The sequence below is a fragment of the Fusarium musae genome, chromosome 4 (genome assembly GCF_019915245.1).
Source record: "Fusarium musae strain F31 chromosome 4, whole genome shotgun sequence".
NCBI lineage: Eukaryota > Fungi > Ascomycota > Sordariomycetes > Hypocreales > Nectriaceae > Fusarium > Fusarium musae.
Genome location: NC_058390.1, coordinates 3,332,932 through 3,352,562, shown reverse-complemented (window position 1 = coordinate 3,352,562; position 19,631 = coordinate 3,332,932). Strand labels below are relative to the sequence as shown.

General features: G+C 49.1%; 8 protein-coding genes and 1 non-coding gene across 9 annotated transcripts; 4 read left to right on the top strand and 5 right to left on the bottom strand.

Annotated features, from left to right (window-relative positions):
• Positions 1-259: 259 nt before the first annotated feature.
• On the bottom strand, positions 260-3,086 carry CHS3 (chitin synthase I; the record flags this gene model as incomplete). The annotated part of the gene is made up of 3 exons (XM_044823631.1): positions 260-983; positions 1,032-2,797; positions 2,865-3,086. 3 exons carry the CDS (start codon positions 3,084-3,086, stop codon positions 260-262), a joined length of 2,712 nt encoding a protein of 903 aa, XP_044682122.1.
• A 2,894-nt stretch (positions 3,087-5,980) lies between these two features.
• On the bottom strand, positions 5,981-6,664 carry J7337_005960 (uncharacterized protein; the record flags this gene model as incomplete). Its single annotated transcript, XM_044823630.1, has 1 exon — positions 5,981-6,664. One exon carries the CDS (start codon positions 6,662-6,664, stop codon positions 5,981-5,983), a length of 684 nt encoding a protein of 227 aa, XP_044682121.1.
• Positions 6,665-8,089: 1,425 nt separating this feature from the next.
• On the top strand, positions 8,090-8,500 carry J7337_005959 (uncharacterized protein; the record flags this gene model as incomplete). The annotated part of the gene is made up of 1 exon (XM_044823629.1): positions 8,090-8,500. The coding sequence occupies one exon, from the start codon at positions 8,090-8,092 to the stop codon at positions 8,498-8,500; it is 411 nt and encodes a 136-aa protein (XP_044682120.1).
• Positions 8,501-9,998: 1,498 nt separating this feature from the next.
• J7337_005958 lies at positions 9,999-10,089 on the bottom strand. The gene has a single exon. It is a non-coding gene; the product is annotated as a tRNA-Pro (tRNA).
• Positions 10,090-10,803: 714 nt separating this feature from the next.
• Positions 10,804-11,952, top strand: J7337_005957 (uncharacterized protein; the record flags this gene model as incomplete). The annotated part of the gene is made up of 4 exons (XM_044823628.1): positions 10,804-11,061; positions 11,109-11,262; positions 11,317-11,646; positions 11,705-11,952. The coding sequence occupies 4 exons, from the start codon at positions 10,804-10,806 to the stop codon at positions 11,950-11,952; spliced, it is 990 nt and encodes a 329-aa protein (XP_044682119.1).
• Positions 11,953-13,110: 1,158 nt separating this feature from the next.
• Positions 13,111-14,829, top strand: J7337_005956 (uncharacterized protein; the record flags this gene model as incomplete). The annotated part of the gene is made up of 4 exons (XM_044823627.1): positions 13,111-13,155; positions 13,285-13,544; positions 13,593-13,681; positions 13,739-14,829. The coding sequence occupies 4 exons, from the start codon at positions 13,111-13,113 to the stop codon at positions 14,827-14,829; spliced, it is 1,485 nt and encodes a 494-aa protein (XP_044682118.1).
• Positions 14,830-15,102: 273 nt separating this feature from the next.
• On the bottom strand, positions 15,103-15,533 carry J7337_005955 (uncharacterized protein; the record flags this gene model as incomplete). The annotated part of the gene is made up of 2 exons (XM_044823626.1): positions 15,103-15,324; positions 15,375-15,533. The coding sequence occupies 2 exons, from the start codon at positions 15,531-15,533 to the stop codon at positions 15,103-15,105; spliced, it is 381 nt and encodes a 126-aa protein (XP_044682117.1).
• A 644-nt stretch (positions 15,534-16,177) lies between these two features.
• J7337_005954 (uncharacterized protein) lies at positions 16,178-17,056 on the top strand (the record flags this gene model as incomplete). Its single annotated transcript, XM_044823625.1, has 3 exons — positions 16,178-16,253; positions 16,374-16,403; positions 16,452-17,056. The coding sequence occupies 3 exons, from the start codon at positions 16,178-16,180 to the stop codon at positions 17,054-17,056; spliced, it is 711 nt and encodes a 236-aa protein (XP_044682116.1).
• Positions 17,057-17,271: 215 nt separating this feature from the next.
• On the bottom strand, positions 17,272-18,448 carry J7337_005953 (uncharacterized protein; the record flags this gene model as incomplete). The annotated part of the gene is made up of 2 exons (XM_044823624.1): positions 17,272-17,952; positions 18,011-18,448. 2 exons carry the CDS (start codon positions 18,446-18,448, stop codon positions 17,272-17,274), a joined length of 1,119 nt encoding a protein of 372 aa, XP_044682115.1.
• Positions 18,449-19,631: the final 1,183 nt, after the last annotated feature.

Below are 19,631 nucleotides of genomic sequence, written 5' to 3'. Positions count from 1 at the left end.
ATATCTAAGGATATAAACCCAGCCTAAGCAAACCAAACGCCTTCCTGGTATGTATCGTATCCTCCGCAGCCGAGTCAAAACATCATGACATGACCAACATCAAAGTTTGCCTACCTACACGTACGTTATTCAACAACACCGAGCCCCTCAAATCCCCAGGGACTCCTCGTCATAAATGGGTATAATGTGAAAGCTAAACGAACTTTCTCGTTCCCTGCACGCCAAAAGTTCGAGCCTAAGTTGCGCTGCGCCTCTCATCTTAGACACCTCGGAACATGCGCACCACCAAGAACCACATCGCACCGATAAACTTGAACGCGCTCAGACCTGCCACACTCCAAAGGACGATAGACATGTAGATGTTGGATCGGCTCAGCTGTTCCGCTTCATGGTCCTGATCCTTGTTGGGGCTGATTCGATCCAGACCTGCAGAGCTCAGAACAAGCGCTGCCAGTCCAAAGTTTGACACCATCCAGATGAGAACGACGCCAGTACGAACACCTCTGTAGTAGTCCATTTGCTTCTCCTGGAGCTGGCTGGGAGTGGGGGCAGTCTTGACCTCAACATGCTTCTGTGAAAAGACAGCAAGTTCTCGTTGATATTGTGCGTTCAAGTCTCCTTCGTCAGGCAGATCCGTTTTTCCAGTACCGTCCTTGGTGTTGACCGAAGGAAGCTTCTCAACCTTGTCGTCACCCTTAGTACCCCAAGAAACATCGTGCGTGTTGCAGAAGGCGTAGACGTTTAGAACATTTGTAAAGGTTGGCGTGAGAAGCATGTACTGAACCAAAGAGGTAGCCATATGCCAGGGATCCAACATGATCAGCGAAGCGATCAGCCAGATACCAAACGTGGACATGACCGAGATGATAAGCATGTAAAAGACCTTGTTCTTGAAGATCTCTGAAAAATTAAAGCCGTTTGAGTCGTTAACGTCGGCAATGATAGATTTGACAGCGATGAAAATAGCAGCGAACAATAGATAGCTGGTCGGTTGTTAGTGTTAGGCAGCAAAATAATTTCAGTGAACTTACATCATGATCATAGCCCAGAACCAACACATGGCGGTATAGAGCCTACCAGAACCTGCTGGTCGATTGCCCAGAGATAAGACGAAGCAAGTAATCAGGAAAACACCGTAGAGCCAGGTAAATACGACACCCAGAATTTCCCCAGTCCGCCCAAGCAACGAATCATCTCCCAAACTTGTTGTGAGGATCTTGAAAACGAGGAAGAAGTTACCAATAGCAAACCAAGCGAAGATCATATTGATAGTGTTGAAGATGAATTCGATGAAGAAGGCAAACTTTCGCAAGAAAGTGTGATCAGATCGAAGGAAGTCGAGGAAGTGAACAATAGCGTAGATGGCAGCGAAGAAAGAACCGTTGAGCCAACGGCGACGTTGGAGAACAAGCTCAGTAACTGTATCGGGAACATCGGTCTCGCCAGTAGCTGACTTGACGTACTGCAGGATCCAATGACAATTACGCTTGGTGACCAGCTCGAAGCAAAGAATACGATCTTCGGCGAGATACATGTTGGACTCGAAAAGACCAGCATCGCTTCCACCGTGGAGCGTCTCACCCAAGAAGTACTTCTCGAGAGGTCCCTTTCCGTTCTTATCGTTCTGAAGAGCGACATATCGGTAGGCTGAAAAGGCACCAGGCAACACAGAGATAAAACCGAAAGCGGACTCCAGTGGTTTATCGAGAATGTTGCTCATCTTGTACTCAAAGTTCTGAGCAGCGACGAGCGGGTTCAGAAGGTATTTTCCACCAGTACCCAACATAGCCTTGATCTCACCGCAAGCACCACCACACATGGGCTCGAGATCAAAGGCCTTCCAGAGATGGTAAATTGAACTTCCACCGGGTCGAGTACCCGCATCGAGAAGCACACAAATGTTAGGGTCCAGGACTCTACCAAAGGCCGTAAAAAACCATCTATGTGAGTTAATCTTCTTGGCGTTCTTCTCCTTCAAACAGAACAGCATTTGAACTGGTTGACGTCGGTGAACGAGCTGGACAACATCGTTCTTGATCTGAAGGTGAGTTTGCGTTGTGTATTCGTAAATATGGGCTGTGACATCCTTGCCGTTGACCTGCTGCTTGGCGATACCCTCTTGGTATACACCCATACCGGCCAGAAGAGCCTTGGTTCTAGGGTTGATCTTGGAACGACCATCACTGACGACACAGACGACGATCTTCTTCCACGCGTCTTTACCCCATGTCTTACTGTTGGGACGGTTACACATGTACTCGATGTTCTTGAAAACACCGGTCATGGTTCGGGCAAACAAAATATCGTCCTCGTTATACATTGTCACGACGATGAACAGCTCGGTATGGCGGGGCTTTGTGAAGAGCCTCTGTCGCAGTGTGAAGTCGTGGTCGTAGAAGTCATTGGGATCGCAAGTCGCAGCGGAATATCGCATGTGTGTGAACTCATCACGCTCTCCGTGGGGGTTCTGTTGCAGCAGAACTGGAGGAACAGGACAATCCAGGACCAGGTTACCGCGGTACAAGAGAACTTGCTTGACGGTTTTCCAGCGCTTGATTCCACCACCTTGTTGCGGTTGGTCTTGATATGGTTCGCTTGGCGCATCTGATGGTTGGTGTTGCAGCATAGGCCTGTGGTCATCGTAGGGTTGATCGTACTCTTGGTCGTAGCTCTGATCGTAGGGTTGTTGCTGAGGACGAGGCTCGTAAGGTTGGTTGTAGTAGGCATCGTGATGCGCTTCAGGGTTTACAGCGTAATCACCAGGAGGTCCGTAGCCTGACAAATTGTCGACAGATTGCTGCGACAAAGTCAATTCAATTCTTGATAACACGTGCGCCATGTTGAATACGGCGAGTAAGACTTACAGCTGCATTGAGGTTCAGATGATCGCTTGGAGTAGGTAGCCGGTGCGGGTCGGGGCCCGAGGGCATATGAAGGTGCTGTTGGGAAGGGCCATACTGTCCATATCGGCCATCGTCGAAGGGATTATCGTCGAGCTGGTAGCCTTGCTGGAGCGGTTGGCCTGGCGAAGGCGTCCGGTGAGGGTGTGGATGTTGCTGAGGCTGTGCCCCGTAGCGAGGATCCATCTCGTTGTTATAGTAATCGTCGTCTGAAGGCAATTGGAGTTAGACTTATAGGTTCAAGAGTATGCTTGTTGTTGATTGAGTTGGTAACTGGAGTGAAAGACGACGTGAGTGGGCGAAGGTAAATAGACTTGCGAATGGGGCCTCGGTGATGCGCAAAGAGACGCAGCAGCAATGAACCTTATTATCACCACGAGGAAAGTTTGATAACAGGTGATGATGATAAGATTATAGCCACTTTGTCAGGTCTGAACTTTGCCGAGTATCAAGAGCGAAGAGGCGAACATATGCCGAATCGCAATGTAATGCAATGCAATTCTAATCGGGCCAGGGGTGTTTAAGAGGGAGGGAGGGGTATGTCTCGACTGTCTCATATTGAGGGAGAGAAAGGGGCAGATGACGATGATCAAAGGAACCTAATGGGAAGGGATAAAGGTGGTTGGTTGTATGTACTTGCCTAGGCGATTATACGACATGATTGCGGTTGTTTATGCGCACGAGAGGCGCTATACACATAAAGATTTTGAAGTGTGTATTATTTGGTTGGCGGTTACAGTTGCGCAAAAGATGGTTTATGGTTGAATGTCGCTGTCGCTGTCGCTGTTGCTGTTGCTGTTGCGCTGGTGGTTGCCCCGGGTTTCGGTTCCCACTCTCTAAAGACCAAGGAACCGCGGGCGGGCGACAAGTCCAGTGTTTGTGAGGCCTGAGTGACGTTATGCGACGATGCACAGACGCAGGAGAAGCGGCTATAAACGCGCCAACGAATGATACCGTGAAACGAATGCACAGTAGTAGGTAGGTAGACAAAGAGGAGAGAGAACAAAAATAAAGAGATGGTTGCGCAAGAAAGAAAAAAGATTCTGGTTCGGTTTCAAAGCTGACGAAAACCAATGTCAGTCCAGTGTCAATCAATGTCTGACTGCAGCCGCAGAAGCAGAGCAAATGACAGGGATCGGATCAAGCGCTAGGTCGCTATGTAGCTAAACCTCCAACTGCAAGATGCGAGGGGAGCGAGAGAGAGGAGAGCGAACAAAAGTCTGCAGGTGGCTAACAGTTGCGTCTGGTCTGTGGCTCGGCTGCTCGATATGCGCGTCCCCTTCTGCGAATGAATGACCAAAACCCTTGTCCTTGTCTTGGCAGATCCGTTTACTCCGTTCAAATCCAAGGACCGAGGAGTTGGAGGGTCCAACTTGGCGTGCTCGAGAGCAACGGTCTCTGTGTTTCACACTCTGCCCGAGTGGGATAGTAAAGGATGATCCTCCACTGACCCAGTGACGGATAAGGGTATGATTGAGCGAGTGACGTTGGTTTGGGGGGGGGCTCGGCTTGAACCGCAGGTGGCAGGGGGGGGTCTCTGTCTGTCCAGTCCTGGAGGAAATGATGAAGTGCAAAAGAGAAATGAGAGAGAATGAATGAATATCGACGAGAGGCAGGTCAAGTGGTTATACAAAGAGGCTGACTTCACTTGAGTCCTAGTTACAGCTGAAGCTTGGCAGCTACTGTAGCAAGCTACTACTGCACAATAGCTTGTCTTGTCTCATCACACCTCAGCCCGATTACCCTTCTGTCAGCCCAGCCGCAGCTTAGATCCATCCTCCAATTCCTCTCGCAGTCTAGTCCCAAGCCGCGCCTCCGCCAAATATCCAGCCCAGAAAGATCCAGCCAGGCCTAACCTCGCGCCTTTCAAGCCTCCAGATAGAATGTGCCTTTCAGCTGCACCCACAAGGCTCTCTCGTGCGACACAATCATCGCATCCTGCCGTTGAGCTTGAGGAGACTAGGGAGACTTAACCAATCGCCCAACGCTGACTAGCCCAAGCCTCTCTCGCCCGAGCAGCGTTAACCTGCTTACAGACAGTCGCATGCAGCCCTAAGTTAGATGGAAGCACAGTAATCACATCTGGGTCCCGTCCCTCCACTGTTACTGTTTTCTGCTGTTGCTGATGCAGCCAGCATCCGTACCTGATCAGCAGAAATCCAAAAATATCTCCAACGGTACATGAATCGCCACAGTTTGAATGCTCCTTGGCTCTTGGCTGGTCCTTCAGTCAGGTTTAGAAATGCCGCAGTCTCACAGTAAATTGACTGCGCCACGACCTGTCAATAAGAACCTCGCATCTGCCAAGACCTCGGATTCAGATCGTTACGAATTCATACACGTATTTTCGGATTTGCCATCATCTCCTCATATTCCCGTTTGGCTTTCTCTCCGAACTGTTGGACTGTGTGCCTCTATTCCGTTCGATCTTGGCAGATACAGCACATGACCCTCTTCCTGTAATGTGTATCCGTAGCTGAAAAATAACCCGCTAGAGGTGGAGATGACCAACCTAACTCGAAATAGCTTAATCCAACGGTACAAACCTTTTGTCTTTTCCCACGACCATCTTGACAACCCTTCAATATACATAAGGGATGCGGTACAGGAACGGGAGAAAGTTAATTAATAATTAACCAGCGCAAGTACCCAACCATAACAAACGTAATCATCATTTTCGAACACGCTCGGCACTTTCATCGGTCATCAGCTCTAGAATTGGTTGCTCCAGGTATCGCTTTAGTCTGATGAAGATACAATTAAATTGTGTCCTAGCCTTAGGGGTCTCATAGCGTATATGAACTTCGGTGTCGTTCTGAGGGCTTTTCGAGAGATTACTTGCCATAAAGTCTCCTCTTCCGTATACACAGCAGAGTTGAGTCATACGTTGTAGTGTTTGGTTGGAGGTGTACCAGCGTTCTCATGGTTGCACCTGTCTTTGAGCACAAACCTGGTGATAACCCGGGTATGCTTGGGCACCCCGTTGCAGCCATCAACTTCATACTTGTGTAGCCAGACTTTAGAAATTCTTCGCTACTAGATACTGGCTTTATTTGCTAGCATTACACTTGAACTCCGCCTTACGTATCGACGAGAGCTGTCCTTAGAGCTTCCACCACCTCCTGTGCAGAGCTATACTCAAAATTCCATAACTTCTTGATAACATCCTTGACAGGATTACTGTCACCAATGTATGGATACTCTCCGTCCATAAGTTTCTGCTGGCGTTCTTCTATCTCTATTGGCCCATAGGGAACAGCCCATCCTGTGATCTCACAAATTGCAGTACCAAGCGCAAACAGTTCCTTTTCGAGCATACTTCGGAGAATAGAGTCTCCTTCTGGTCCTGACACCCAACAACAAGGTTCACATGTAAAGAGAAGCTCGGGGAACTTGCCCTTCAGAGTCGAGCCGGCAAAATCACAGAGTTTGATGTGAAGATCATCAAACACAAGAACATTTCGAGGCGAGACGTTGCCCCAAATGACCCCGCGATCATGGATATACTGCAAAACCTCCGTAAAGTCGATGGCTACCTGCAAGCGGCGAGTCATTGTCGGAGATTCGTTCTTCCCAATGTACTCCCGTAAGTTACCATGCGGCGCCCTCTCAAGACGCAAAGCCCAATCTTCTTCTCCATCAGGCATGAGTTCGACACCGATACACTTGAGGATGCATGGATGTGAGCCGAGAGCTTCATATATGGCAGCTTCACGCTTGAATAAGTTGCTCGTATCTTCAGCAAATGCGGCGTGGTCGTACATTTCACCGTCTGACCAAAATCCAGCGGCCTTCAGAGCGGACTTGGAGTTGCCCTTATCTGTGTATACGATGCTGAGGCCTGTTCGGCCGAGGGGCTCGAGTCTGGCCCTGATGGCATGGGCTGCTTCCCGATCCGAGAGGCGTATTCTGAAATTACGTAAATCGATTCAGAAATTCCAGAGTAAGGCTAGAAACGGCAGTGTCGAGAAGAAACATATCACAGTGAGTATCTTAGACAGCTCACAATTGCACAAGCAGGAAATGTTCTAGCGGTAGATGGTGCGGGGAAGTTTAAGCTTAATTCTTATTCCATTGTCATGTCTCCCAGCGAACAAGTAGGCACGAGTATAACAACTCAGATATACATAATGGTCACTTAAAAGTGAAACTTGTCACTCTAATAGAGTTCCTGTACATCTGTTTCTCAAAATATTGTAATATCTAGCCATCTTGGCCAGGCAGCCTAGCCAAGCACTAGCAGCAGCGTATGACTGAACGCCGAAGCGCCGTCCTCTCAATGCTGAGGCGACTAATGTCCGTCCCATATACGAATATCCCATAACGAATAACTGATCAGCCAGGCAGTAAATTAATGCAAGCCGTGGGAAACACTTAAACTAGCCAGGGCGCCTGGGTCACAAGAGGTCTCAGAGACACAGTCGTCAGCCAATACAATGCAGGTTCGGTCCGTCCCTTGTTGGCTGCGGCTGAAGTTCCAGCATACCTGATCCTTGTGCCAAGATAACTTGTTCCGCACCAAAAATGAACGTTGTCACTGTATTAGCCAATGATGTTTCAGCGGGCATGCAAGTTGTTTGTCCAATTCCGCTCTCTCAAGTGTTCTCTTCGAGAGTCGACATCTTCAACGCCAGCATTTCAACGACTGATGATAGAAAATGCTTCACTGGAAGGCCTACTTACTATTTATTTTCTCATTTATCCCTTGCATATTGTCTAAGTTTCCACTGCCGGCTCTAAATGCCACTCAAGCATCCTCCCACTCATCCAGGCACCTTGCAGGCATGGCGGTTTCATCTTCCATCGTGACTTCAAATATACCCGCCAACTCTATTCAGCTCATGCAGTCTCTGGCCCTATCAGAGTGTCATCTTTTTAGAAGAACCAATAAAAACACTTCGACCCTGACATAAACATAAACGTACATGCATTGGCGTGTATGGCTTCGATGCAGATCTCCTCAAATTAGCTAGGCCAATCCCGAGAGCAAGCAGGGACGAGAATAGATAGATACGGTGTAAATATATGCCGCTTTATGGGGATTCTAGTCCTGACTGTGGTGGTCTCTTATAGAGTTGATGCTCTGCTGTCAGTTGTGCGGGCAGTTTCGTTCTGTTAGCCAGGTCGAGTCCCATTGTTTCCACTTACACGTTCTCCCACCATCTCCAGTTGGAGCAACACCAGCAATTATGTCTCGACTTCTCTCAGTCCTTCTCCTCTCTCTTCCCTTTGCCCTCTCAGCAGACTTTGAAAGCGTCACCATCAGTGCCAACCTCGACAACGTTGGCCATACATGTATCAGCAAGTGTCTCTACTACACCGTTCTGTCCGATATGGGCAGGGCTATGGGGTGTGATGACCCCTATGATAACAACTGCTACTGCGCTACCGCAGCTGCATCTGCCAACAAAGCTGATGGTTTTATGTCCAAGTGTGCCACCTCATTGTGCTCAGCTGGCGATCGCTCTCGAGACTTGACTTCCATGCAATCCTACTACGCTTCGTACTGTATGGGTGCAGGCTTCACGCAACCTGGTGCTACTGAGTGGTACAACCCCGCTGAAGCTACAGAGGAACCCACGAATGAGCCTACCGCATAGAGCAGTGGTGACAGCAATGCGAGGCCCAGTCGAACTGCCAACTCAGGTGGTGACGCGACTTCAACGCACATGACCATTGTCACACAAACGGCAGAGGGTGGTGCTTCCAGAACGCAGGGTAAGTTCCTGCTGCTCATGGTGATGGTGCCTTTGCTGTTGCTTCAGGTACTGTTCCTGTGTGTGCCCTATCGATAGTTTTGCTAATATTTTGGTCACTAGTAATCGTCGAAGCAACATCCACTTATTGGGTCAACTCGGACGGGTCCCCAGCATCATCCAAGAACGGGGATGATGGCATCTCTGTCGTCAAGATTGGTGTCGGCGTCGCTGTACCAGTGATAGTCATCGCTTCTGGCTTGTTTGCTTGGTGGTTCGTCAGACGAAGAAGACAACAAAAGACACAATACCCCCACACTACTCAACCCCTCAGCGAAGTTTCAACAGGCGGCGGTCCTGCTGTCGTGACGTCTGTCTCCCTTCGACGCCTGAGAGGAGGGACACTCTACCAAGAAAGCCCGTCGGAGCTTCAACAATCTCTTCTGTTTCTTCTCTATCCAAGACCAACGAGTTATCTGGTGTTGGCGTTCAACGTGAACTTTCTGGGTGGGAAGTCCATCCCTTTCCCAGCATGACACCCAGTCCGCCCATTCGAGTCTCAGGACAACATGAAATGTCGGGTGAAGGATGGAGACCAAACTTGGAGATGGACGGTCGAGATTCTCGTGTGGAAATGGCTGGTGAAGCAAGGCCGCCTGAGCTCCCAGGCTATACCAACTCAGCGAATGCGTACACGCCTCATGAGAGTGCTCAGCGATGGGAACTGCCTGATAACTCACGTCAGAGATAGGCTGTAGGCTTTAACGGCCATTATATGTTGTTCTGTGTTCTCTCTTTCGTATTAGTCACTCCATTAAGCTCATTGTTCCTTTTCGGCGGTGGAGTTGGGCGAGGGAACGGTGTATCTTAGGCCTCGTTAGTTGCGCTAGATGTTGTTGATAAGTGTAGAAGGGGAAGCTAATAAGTTTCGTTTTCTTGTTACACTGCCGCGTGCCTAATCAAGAGTCAACATAGTGTTTTATCAGGGTAGTGGACACTGCATTCGTTCTCTCGCTCGTCACTTAGTGGTAGGCCTTCCAGTATACTGATTGCATTCGAGCATCCATTGACCTTACAAGAGGGAAGCTGCTCGACTCGAGTGCATAATTCAGGCGATTGATCTAGCACTTGCTTCCAACACTAATAAAACAATCGGAGATTTGCTCTCCGTTATTGCCATACCCCTCTCCTCTAGGAGCAAGAAACTTGGGACCCAGATTCTAAGTAGTAAAATAAACAGTTACCGTCTCTAGCCCCTGCAATTCGGAATATGAACAGGCAACCCGCTTACCAGCCACTCCGTCATAATGACATTCTCGGGTTCGCGACAGCTATCAAGGAGAGGCCTAAGACAAAAAGAAACATCGCGATGTCATATCTGATGACAAAAGTGCAAAAGGAAGGGTCTGGCCGGGGATTGAACCCGGGACCTCTCGCAAGCAATGCTGTAGGGTTTTCCCTAAGCGAGAATCATACCACTAGACCACCAGACCAGTGTTGGAGCAGAACATTTGGCGCTGCTGTTGATGGACGGTAGGGCTCGTAACATAATCTAAGACCCTGTGCTCCCTAGAATGAGTGTCCTTAGTAGAAAATCAGGTCTGAGCTGTGAGACTCGGTGGTCAGCAATTGAAAGCAGCAAAAGTCATTTAGACATTACCATGGGATGTTCAGCTCTTACCATCTCACTCAGTATTCATTAGGTAATAATCATCAGATTTTTCTTCAGCCCATCTGTGTAAGTCCGCTCCTCCGCAAGAATCCCTCTTGCAAGTGTTGAGAGCGGAATTAATAATCACATCCACTTTATACCAATAACGCACAAAGTGGGTGTCGTGTTAGCCACAGCCGCAAAGTAGTGCCAAGACAAATGATGAGAAACTCCAACGCCATCCTGCTGTCATCTGGTTGGTCAATTTGCTGTCACAGCTGCTGAAAATGGACAATCGGGGTAATCAATATCCTGGATCGCCGACTCTTACGGTGGCCGCGTGCCCCGAGATCACTTATTCACAAAATTGTGACGACAATGGCATAGTGGACTGCGGAGTTGGGTTGTGATGTTGAGCATTTCATTCAGATATATAAGAAGTGGTCGTATCTGTGAAAACGAAAAATGTCTTATCAACAGTATCCAAATCATTAACACTCAATCATAAGACGCAATATCTTGGACATACCCTTTTTCCTGCTATTAAATCAAAAGAATGTCTTCTCCCAAGCTCATCACCGTCTTTGGTGCCACTGGCTCTCAGGGCGGCAGCGTGGTGCAGTCCTTGCTTCAGAACAAGTCCCGGTCGTTCAGGATCCGAGGAATCACTCGCAATCCTGAGTCCGAAAAGGCCAAGGCTCTCGCTGAGCATGGTGTTGAGGTAGTCAAGGCTGACGGTCTGGTCAGGGAAGAGGTGATTGAAGCTTTCAGGGGCAGCTGGGGAGTCTTTGCCAATACAAACTCGGACGATCCTGTAAGTCATTGAAACCAGTATTTGATTCTCCTCTGATACAGTTGCAGTCAATGAACAAAGAAGGTGGGCCTACCGAACTTGATATCGGTAAGAGCCTCGTGGATGCAGCCGCTGAGGCAGGGGTCCGTCACTTTGTGTACAGCGGTATGGCCTCTGCCTCTGAAACCACTGGAGGGGCGGTTCCTAATAAGGCTTTCGACAGTATGCCATCTTCTCTTCCCTTCCACTTGGAATATCCACACTGACTTAATACAGTGAAGCATGCTGTCGGGGAGTATGCAAAGAGTAAGGGGTTTGAGACTGTCAACGTTGTTAGCCCAGGCTGGTACATGGAGAACCATCTCGTGGAAGATTTTGCCCCAGCTCTAGGCGGTTTCCCTTTCACCACTGACGAGGAGGGTTACCTCACTCTACGTGTTCCACGCTGGGGCGGTAATGAAGAGATTCCCTTCATTTCTATCGGAGATGACTATGGTGATCTTGTTCATGGCATCTTCCTCGATCCTAAGAAGTACAACGGGCGTCTTGTCCAAGGTATCAGCGCCAGCGAGACAATTGAGAAGCTTGTTTCCGAGTTCGGAAGAGGTGAGTGTCGTGGTTCCAGCTGCTGGGTTCCTTTTAGCTAATAGCTTGTCAGTGACAGGTAACAAGGCCCGTTTCGTGCCCATTGAGGACTGGAAAACCATGGAGACTTACGGCGATCAATCATTTGAGACTGTCAAGTACATGTTCGGCTTCTGTCAGTACTCTGGCGGCTTGTACTATGGAGTGCCTAACGATTTGGGCCCTTCTACTGAGCTGAAGGCAAAGGCGACCGAGGCTAAGGGACAGTCGAGCGATGCTAAGTTGATGACTCTCGAGGGGTTCTGGGAGAAGTATTTCGCTCCTTGAAGGTAGGTAACGATGCTTTCGGATACAATGGAATGCGGTTTGACTCTGTAGAGCTCAATCCTTGACCTGCAATAGTCCGTCATCAGTCTTTGACCATATGTAGTTTGTGCTGTTGCTTCAAGTTAATGCTCAACATTTGTCGATATCTTGTGTCTAGTTGGCCTACCACAACAGTGCAGCCATATCACATTCTTTGATGCATCCCTGCTTGGTAGATGAAATTAAAGAAGCGAGCTGCAGCTTCCCGTCAGGACGATCTGTAAGGGTCGGTGCATCCGTTGGGACCTTATCATTGGAGGAGTGAGAGAAGAACAAAGATAGATCATGCATATACCGGGCCAGTGATCCGGGAGACAGTTGTGGGAATGGGTAGTAGAGGCAGCTTGGCCAAGCCACATCGCTAGGTAGGATGAGCATCACCCGGGCACATATGGCAGCCAGTGGGCAAGCAAGCACCTGCACCTCAGGTGGCCTCCCCTGAAACGGAGACTCACTCTCCTCTACACTTTGATCATTTCAGTATTAACGACCCCTAAGCTTCTACAAGCTTAGGTCATTTCACTCTGTGGCTTCTCTAGGCCCTTCAGGCTTTTTTCTGCTGCTGTAGAGACTCATGGCCTAGCCACACTCCGTGCCTACCTCAGCTATAAATTGCATCCGCACCCACTTCTCGGTTTTCCTCCTTCCCTCCTCCAACAATTTTCCACGAGACCAAGAAACAGCTCTCCACCTGTCAAAAAGTGTTTGACATTGGTCTTGTTTCTTCTATTTCCCTTCTGTCATAGCTTCCTTGCAGCTTGTCTTCTATTAAACGAAAAGTTCTTCGGGTGCCTGCATCTTGCCTCCTGCCTCTTCCTCTTCGTGGTTGCCCCGGCATCGCACCACAGCGGAGGGGAGGTGCGATACTGCATCTTTCCTTCCCTCACCTTCTCTTCTCTCCCTCTAGAGCTTCAATAAATCCTCCCTCCCTCCTGTCTCGACTCAAATAGAGTCTTTGCCCTTCACCTTTTCCTCCACAACACTATCCGTCAACACTGGTTACTTCTTTCGCGCGCCCATCACAGTTTATCACTGCATCAAGCGCTACGGGGAAATAATTATACATTCTTGTCACCTTTCTATCATATTTCCCAACCCGTTCTGCTCGCGGTCATCAAAATGGGCAACCCTATTGACCCGGAGGCCGTCAAGCAGGCCACAATGGTAAGACTTCTTCTTCACTTTCATTGTTCCATTCACATCACGGGGATCCTATTTGCTTTCTCTGCTGGCGCCCTCTGTATCATCTTCTCAATACCATACGGCGACCCTATAACTGACGAATTCTGGTAGGCCGACCTCTCTCGCCTTCGTCAGGAAGAACTTCCTCTAAGCAATGAAACGAGAAGAGATCGAGGCCCAACTTATGCCCCAAGCCGAAACAATGGAACTGGCCACTTTTCGGTCTCTACAAAGGCTGGACTCGAGAACTTATGGGGTGCCAAGATCAACGATGCAGAGTCCCAAAGTATGGAGGGCCTTGAGCTCGAAGATGCACGACCTTGGGCAAAAGGCCAGAGAAGAGAGAAACTTCCGACCATCATAGTTCACGAGTAAGTCTTTCTGCCTACAGCAATTAGATCTTCTAACACCTTCGATAGAGATGCTCCAGCTAAATCTGCTCCTGGTAGAGCGCCCTCTGCACGTCAGTCTCGGGGAACTCCCGTTCAGTTCAAACCCACGACACCCGGTTAGAAGCCCTGTGTGATGAGAATTATAGAACAGTATAATGTTAATATGGCCACAGCGAGATGGGGCCCGGGACCTACGGAGACAGCTTCTCAAACCAATCGTGAAGAGCCTTCGCCTCTGGCTACTCACATCACGGAAAAGCAGGATGAGTGTGCCCAGGAACTTGTTGCATCGGAACACTTCTTGTACAAAAGCAAGTGCCACCTCATTCCCGGAAAGGCTGAGGCACTGAGTGTTGTCACACACATTGCTGTCAAGATCATCGCAGAGAGCGACGGCATTCTAGAGATTCGAAATGACACTAAGGGCCTCCGAATCCACAATGCTCTCGAACTTGAGCAGCCAGTCCTCGACGGCCTCTTGTGTACCATCAAAGTGAAGACTAGGCCCTTCTCGGAGAAGCTTCGCTTTGCTACAGTCAGCGATGCGCAGGATTTCAAGATGAATCTGATCAAGCTTCAGAATGCTCTACTAGATCATCAGAAGCAAAACAACGACAAGTCTCAGATTGAGGAAAGCAAGGCGGAGGACGACGGCGACCTCTTGATGGCCGCCAGCCCCATTGCGGAAACGGCGTCCGATGCTTCAATCCCCGTTGTCAACGATTCATCTCATCAGGTGCCCACCGCGGTGCAAGAGCCCCTTATCATGATGGATGACACTTGGGGAGCGCCAGCGAACAGCAACATTCACAGCCTGGGGCATGAAACCGTACAGCTGAGTCAGTTGCTAAACCAGGTTCTGGAGCAGGTCGCTGCCCTGGGGAACCACTCTAGTCAGAGTATCGATGGGATTGAGTATGAAATCCTCGAACACGCTCTTAGCCACGGTCCCCTGCATGAGCGTGGCGAACAAGTGCGAGAGGGTCTCCTGGACACCATTCGTACCTGCCTCAACATGTTTGGCAAGCCAGTCTCCCATGACTTTGCTTCCGGCCTCGGAGATGCCAAGGCAAGCGAGATTCCTGTCAATGGCAATGCTACGGACCCTGGTGTTGCAACTGCCGAACAAGAGAAGAATCCGAAGCAGGTGGAGGATTCAACCAACCACTCTGTGCTCGGAAGGCCTAAGGGCTTGGGTTCGTCACGTTTTGCCAAAAAGCCGGCAACATTCCAAGGCAGATTCACTGGCCCGATCAAGTACTGAGCTTGGTGTCGCCATGTACGAGGGCAGAGAGCCTGGGGAAAGCTGGTGACTTATTTGGTGTAGAGGATCTCTCTTTTGGGCCTGGTAGTTGGGGCATTCGCTGTAATGAAGGTTCTTCAACGAGTGCTTTCAAGGGTAATTTTGGAGATCAGCCTCTCGATGGGCAATGGAAGCGACTAAGGCATGTTTGTAGAAATTGAGATAGTCCCAGCGTACCCAGCGTAATAAAACAAACTGTCTGGATCCTTTTGGTTGTTGGTTGTGTGAATATGTTTAGGATTGTTCGTGTTTCCCGTGGCATCTGTCTCTATATGCTTCCAGCAACTGTCTAGAGTCACGGTCGAGCCCTTGGCCATCCTTCAAGGCCTCAACAGCTAGTAGCTCAGCTTCTCTATAACGGTGAAAGAAGTAGTGTTCTTCAACGGCGTGGATAACCTCTTGAATATCCATCTTGGTGGCGTCATGGCCAAGTGGGAGCTTGACCTTCTGGTAAATCTTGTCCAAGTCAGTGCTAGGTATACCTGTTTTCGCCGAGGTTCACTTACATCGCCGTTCTCAACCTTTGCCTTGTACTCCTTCTGGACTACTCGCCAAGCTTCTTCTGACTGTCCTGTGCGGCGGGACTTTGTCGCCTGTGCTTCATCGGCTTCATCTGAAGAGGCGTCTCCGAAGGCGAAGTTGGTGAGGGGATCTTCGTCATCCATTTTGTGGTTTAGTTCTGACTGTGAATGAGGATGGAGGGAGGAGAGTAAGACTGAGTTTTTGGGTCGAGGATAGGAAAGGACCCACTTGGATATGATGTGTAATGGTTGGATGGAAAGGGCCTTGATCACTTGACTGTTGTTGACTAAATCTCTCTATAGATAGTTTCAAATTTGAGTTCCGTGTTAATAAGAAGGTCACTATGGAGTATTAGGCCTCATGCTGTGCGCCTGAGTATGATTCCTCGTCTTGTAAATAAGATGGATATAGACCTCGCCCCCGATAGCAAGAAATGACGATGTCGAAACAAACTTACTGAAGAGACCACTAAATCTGGGCTAACTTGACTAAATCCTTTCATCATTCATAATTCAATGCAATAAGTTTCATTGCCTCTCCTTTGGTCACATGCATGACGTCCCTTGGCTCGAATAATGCTGAATTGGTAAGTATGAGATAAGTTACACTTGATAGTGAAGTACGGATACTGCAGTTATCAATCCTTGGATTTACAGGGGTGGATAGCTGTGATGTAACAACGTGGGGCAACGTCTCAACGCGGGGCATATTATATCCCAACGACATTCAAGCTCTTGATCACTTCTTCAACTCGTTTCGTTCTCATTTTACAACATAATTCGCAAACATGGAGACTCAGGTTCAAAGGCTTGTTGAGAAGGCGTGGAAGAAGTATGAGGAAACGCCAAAGGATAAGAGATTATGTGAGTACTCATCAGCACTCATCTTCTTTCAAGAGAGCTCTCATGAGCTGAGACGTCACCCTTCCCTATATCGATATCTTTCTCTCCGGAACAAATGGATTATCTCGCTAACATTCTCAGTGATCGGCGTTGCTGGTATCCCCGGCTCAGGTCAGTAAGCCCAGTCAACCTCAAGCCTCGACACTCACAACTACTCAGGCAAAACAACCTTCTCACAGATCATGACCGATCGTATCAATGCCCGCGCCGCCTCTTCAGATCCCTCATCTCATCCTCCAGCAACATTCGTTCCCATGGACGGCTTCCATCTCACCCGCGCCGCCCTCTCTGCCATGCCAGACCCTGATACAGCTCACTTCCGCCGCGGCGCAGCCTTTACCTTTGATGCGCCCAAGTTCCTCACCCTTGTCCAAGCACTCTCCAGGAGACCAATTCCATCAGAGCCAATTCTTGCACCATCCTTTGATCATGCGCTGAAGGATCCCCGAGACGACGATATCGTCGTCAAGCCGGAGCATCGCGTCGTTGTACTGGAGGGGAACTATCTTGCGCTAGATCAAGATATCTGGCGAGATGCGGCGAAGCTTCTGGATGAGGTGTGGTTCGTCGAGGTGGACTTTGAGGTTGCGAGGAGGCGGCTTAGGGAGAGGCATGTAAGAGCAGGCATTGTGAAGGATCTTGCAGAGGGAGATAGAAGGGCCATGGAAAATGATCTAGTTAATGGTAAAGAGATCATTGACTTTAGGCTCAGAATAGACGAGGTAATCCAAAGTCGAGAAGATGGAAGCTGGGTCCATGAATAGAAGACCTGAGAAGAGAAATAATAAATACTTTGTGCATTCCACTCTATTGGTCAATATCAAAGGATATCTCTTCTAAGTCTCTCCAACCAAATCATCATAGTCTTTCCAAAAAGCAAGTTATGCCAATATAACCAAACCCTACTCCAACGCTGTAATGAGAACCAGCAATGCTCAAATTCGCTCAAATCCAGTAGCCCACTCAGTTGGCAGTCACATCATGTTTCGTTCGATGTCCTAGATCGTTCCGCGCTCAGCTTGCGAATCTCTTGCGCCATGCTATGCCCCTTGCCCTTGCGCGCTGAAGTGATCGAGGCACGACTCACGTCCCGTCCAGCGGTAGCGGTCTGGTCTAGACCCAGCACTTCAATGAGCTCAGGAATTTCAGCGTGGTCGCGCGTAGTCTTCATGCGATGACACCATGTGACTCTCTTCTCCTCGTTTCCATCGTGGTCTGGGCCTCGTTCTTCTGCTTCTTCGAATGCGCTAATGGGCTTCGGCTTTTCGTCTCGTGGTGTTGAGATGGGTGTGAGGATGTCTCGTGGCTCAAAGAGGAACTCGCCGCCGACCTGACGTTGGTCGCCCATCTTGAGAACGTTTCCGGTTGGAATTTGCTTCACGCCTTGGACTATGCTACCAACAATGCTGTGCATCATGCTTCGGCGCATGTAGGCTGGCTTGGTGCCTAGTTGCAGCGTCTTTGACATGCCAAGGGCGTCGAAAAGGGACCTCGTCGGATCGGTATACACGGGAAAGCGACATCCCGTCTCATTGACATACATATCAATGAGCGCAGGATCACCACACCCAATAACCGCAATGAATGTGCTCACTGGTAGCCGCAAGAGAGCTTCTGGAGTAATAGCCTCGGACAAAGAGCGCAGAAACTCTTGGCAGTTCTAGAAGGACAATATCAGTAACTTGAAACTACCACGAGACGGAGGGGTCACGACATACGCCACAGAAGAAATGTCTAACAAAGATGATGAGCACGCGTCGTGCAACGTTGCTACCAGTGTAAAGGGTCTTGAAGGGGTGTGATTTTCCATGTCTGTCGAGAACGATGTAGTTTTCGATCTTCTTGAGGGTTTCGGCGGAGGGTAGGTCGTTGTTGGTCGCAAGTTCGCCTTCAAAATCTTCGGGCTGCGTCTTGTCGACCTTGATCGGCGTAGGGGGAGATTTGCTTCTTGTAGAACCAGCCTTTTTAGGTACAGAGCAAGTATCGCATTTTGGAGCTTCAGAGGTCTTTTCGCCAGAGTCTTGCGCTGGTCGTGGAGGAAGAGTCGGGGTTCGTTCGACAGAAGGACTCTCAGGAGGGATGCCTCCCACGGGCTTGCGCTCAATGGGGGATTTCGCAGTAGTTGAGGCGTTGGCCTCTGTATGATTGTCCGTCATGCTGATCCAAGATATCTTCAAAAACTCAAAGATATCGCGAGTCGTGAAAGACCAAGGTTGTAGTAGAACTTGAGCTTAGTCAAGTGAGGGAACCCAATCGCAGAGGAGCATACAAACGGCCCGTAAGTGGCGCCGCTAACAGAACGGTCTCCAGCTTATAAGGGACCGGCCGCAGTGGATAAGTAGTTTCGATGTGTCGTAAGCGTAAACGGAATGGCAGTGGCTTAGGTTCGTGAAGCGGGAGGTCTTTATGAAGTTATCACGAGATTCCTGGTTCTGAGAAAGGGGGGAGACGTGGCGTTTTAGGTCGGGTCGGGCTTCCTGTCCATGAAGCGGCAAACTGACTTATGACCTGGTGGCTACCCTTGTTTGGCTGACGATGCCCTGAATTTCAGCGACAGGGTAAGTTTTAGCTTGGTTTTTTTGGCTGCTTGTGAGGTCATACATTGGACTGCAAGGGGATTGGGTACCCTAGAGATGTCGTGAAACCGCCATTTTGTAGTGACTGAAGGTATGAAAAATATCTCCATTCTGAGTAATTGTATTAAGAAATAACTTGTAGTAGTCCTCCAGGTAATTTAGTACAAATTGGGTACTGCAGGGTCGCGGCGAGAGAAAGGATCAGCGTCTTGTCACAGGAACAGAAGTGCTTCTGAATTCACTGAAACACACCTGACAGCCATGGCAAACGTCACAGCATATGGCAGTACGGCATCTTCAACGCCAATACAGCTGTGAAACCAAGCCATGTAGTGACTTAGACCATCCATCAAACATCATTTATAACCAATAGGTCGTCACAAGATGTACTAAGAGTTTGATGTTTGGCAAAGGCATGGGCTGTAAGTAATTGCCGATTACGACAGCTTGAGCGCTATTTATAAACACCAACAGCAGCAATTGTTATCTAATCCACACTCAAAGCCTGAGTCGTTCTCTGACAATTAACCGCCTCGCGTATCATTGGCATGGATGTCCAATCCACTTTCGTCATGTCAAAAATCTGTCAGCGGGGACTAGACCAGACAGAAACACTTGTCCCCATCATGACCAAAGCCTGTCCAAGTATTTCTGTCGATAGAAGTCAAATTCTTGGTGGGGTGTGACATCTTCCCACTCATCCAACCCTCCCACCAAATTCTCTCTTTTTTTTGCAGCTCTCACTCATGCGCAGTTAGCCAAG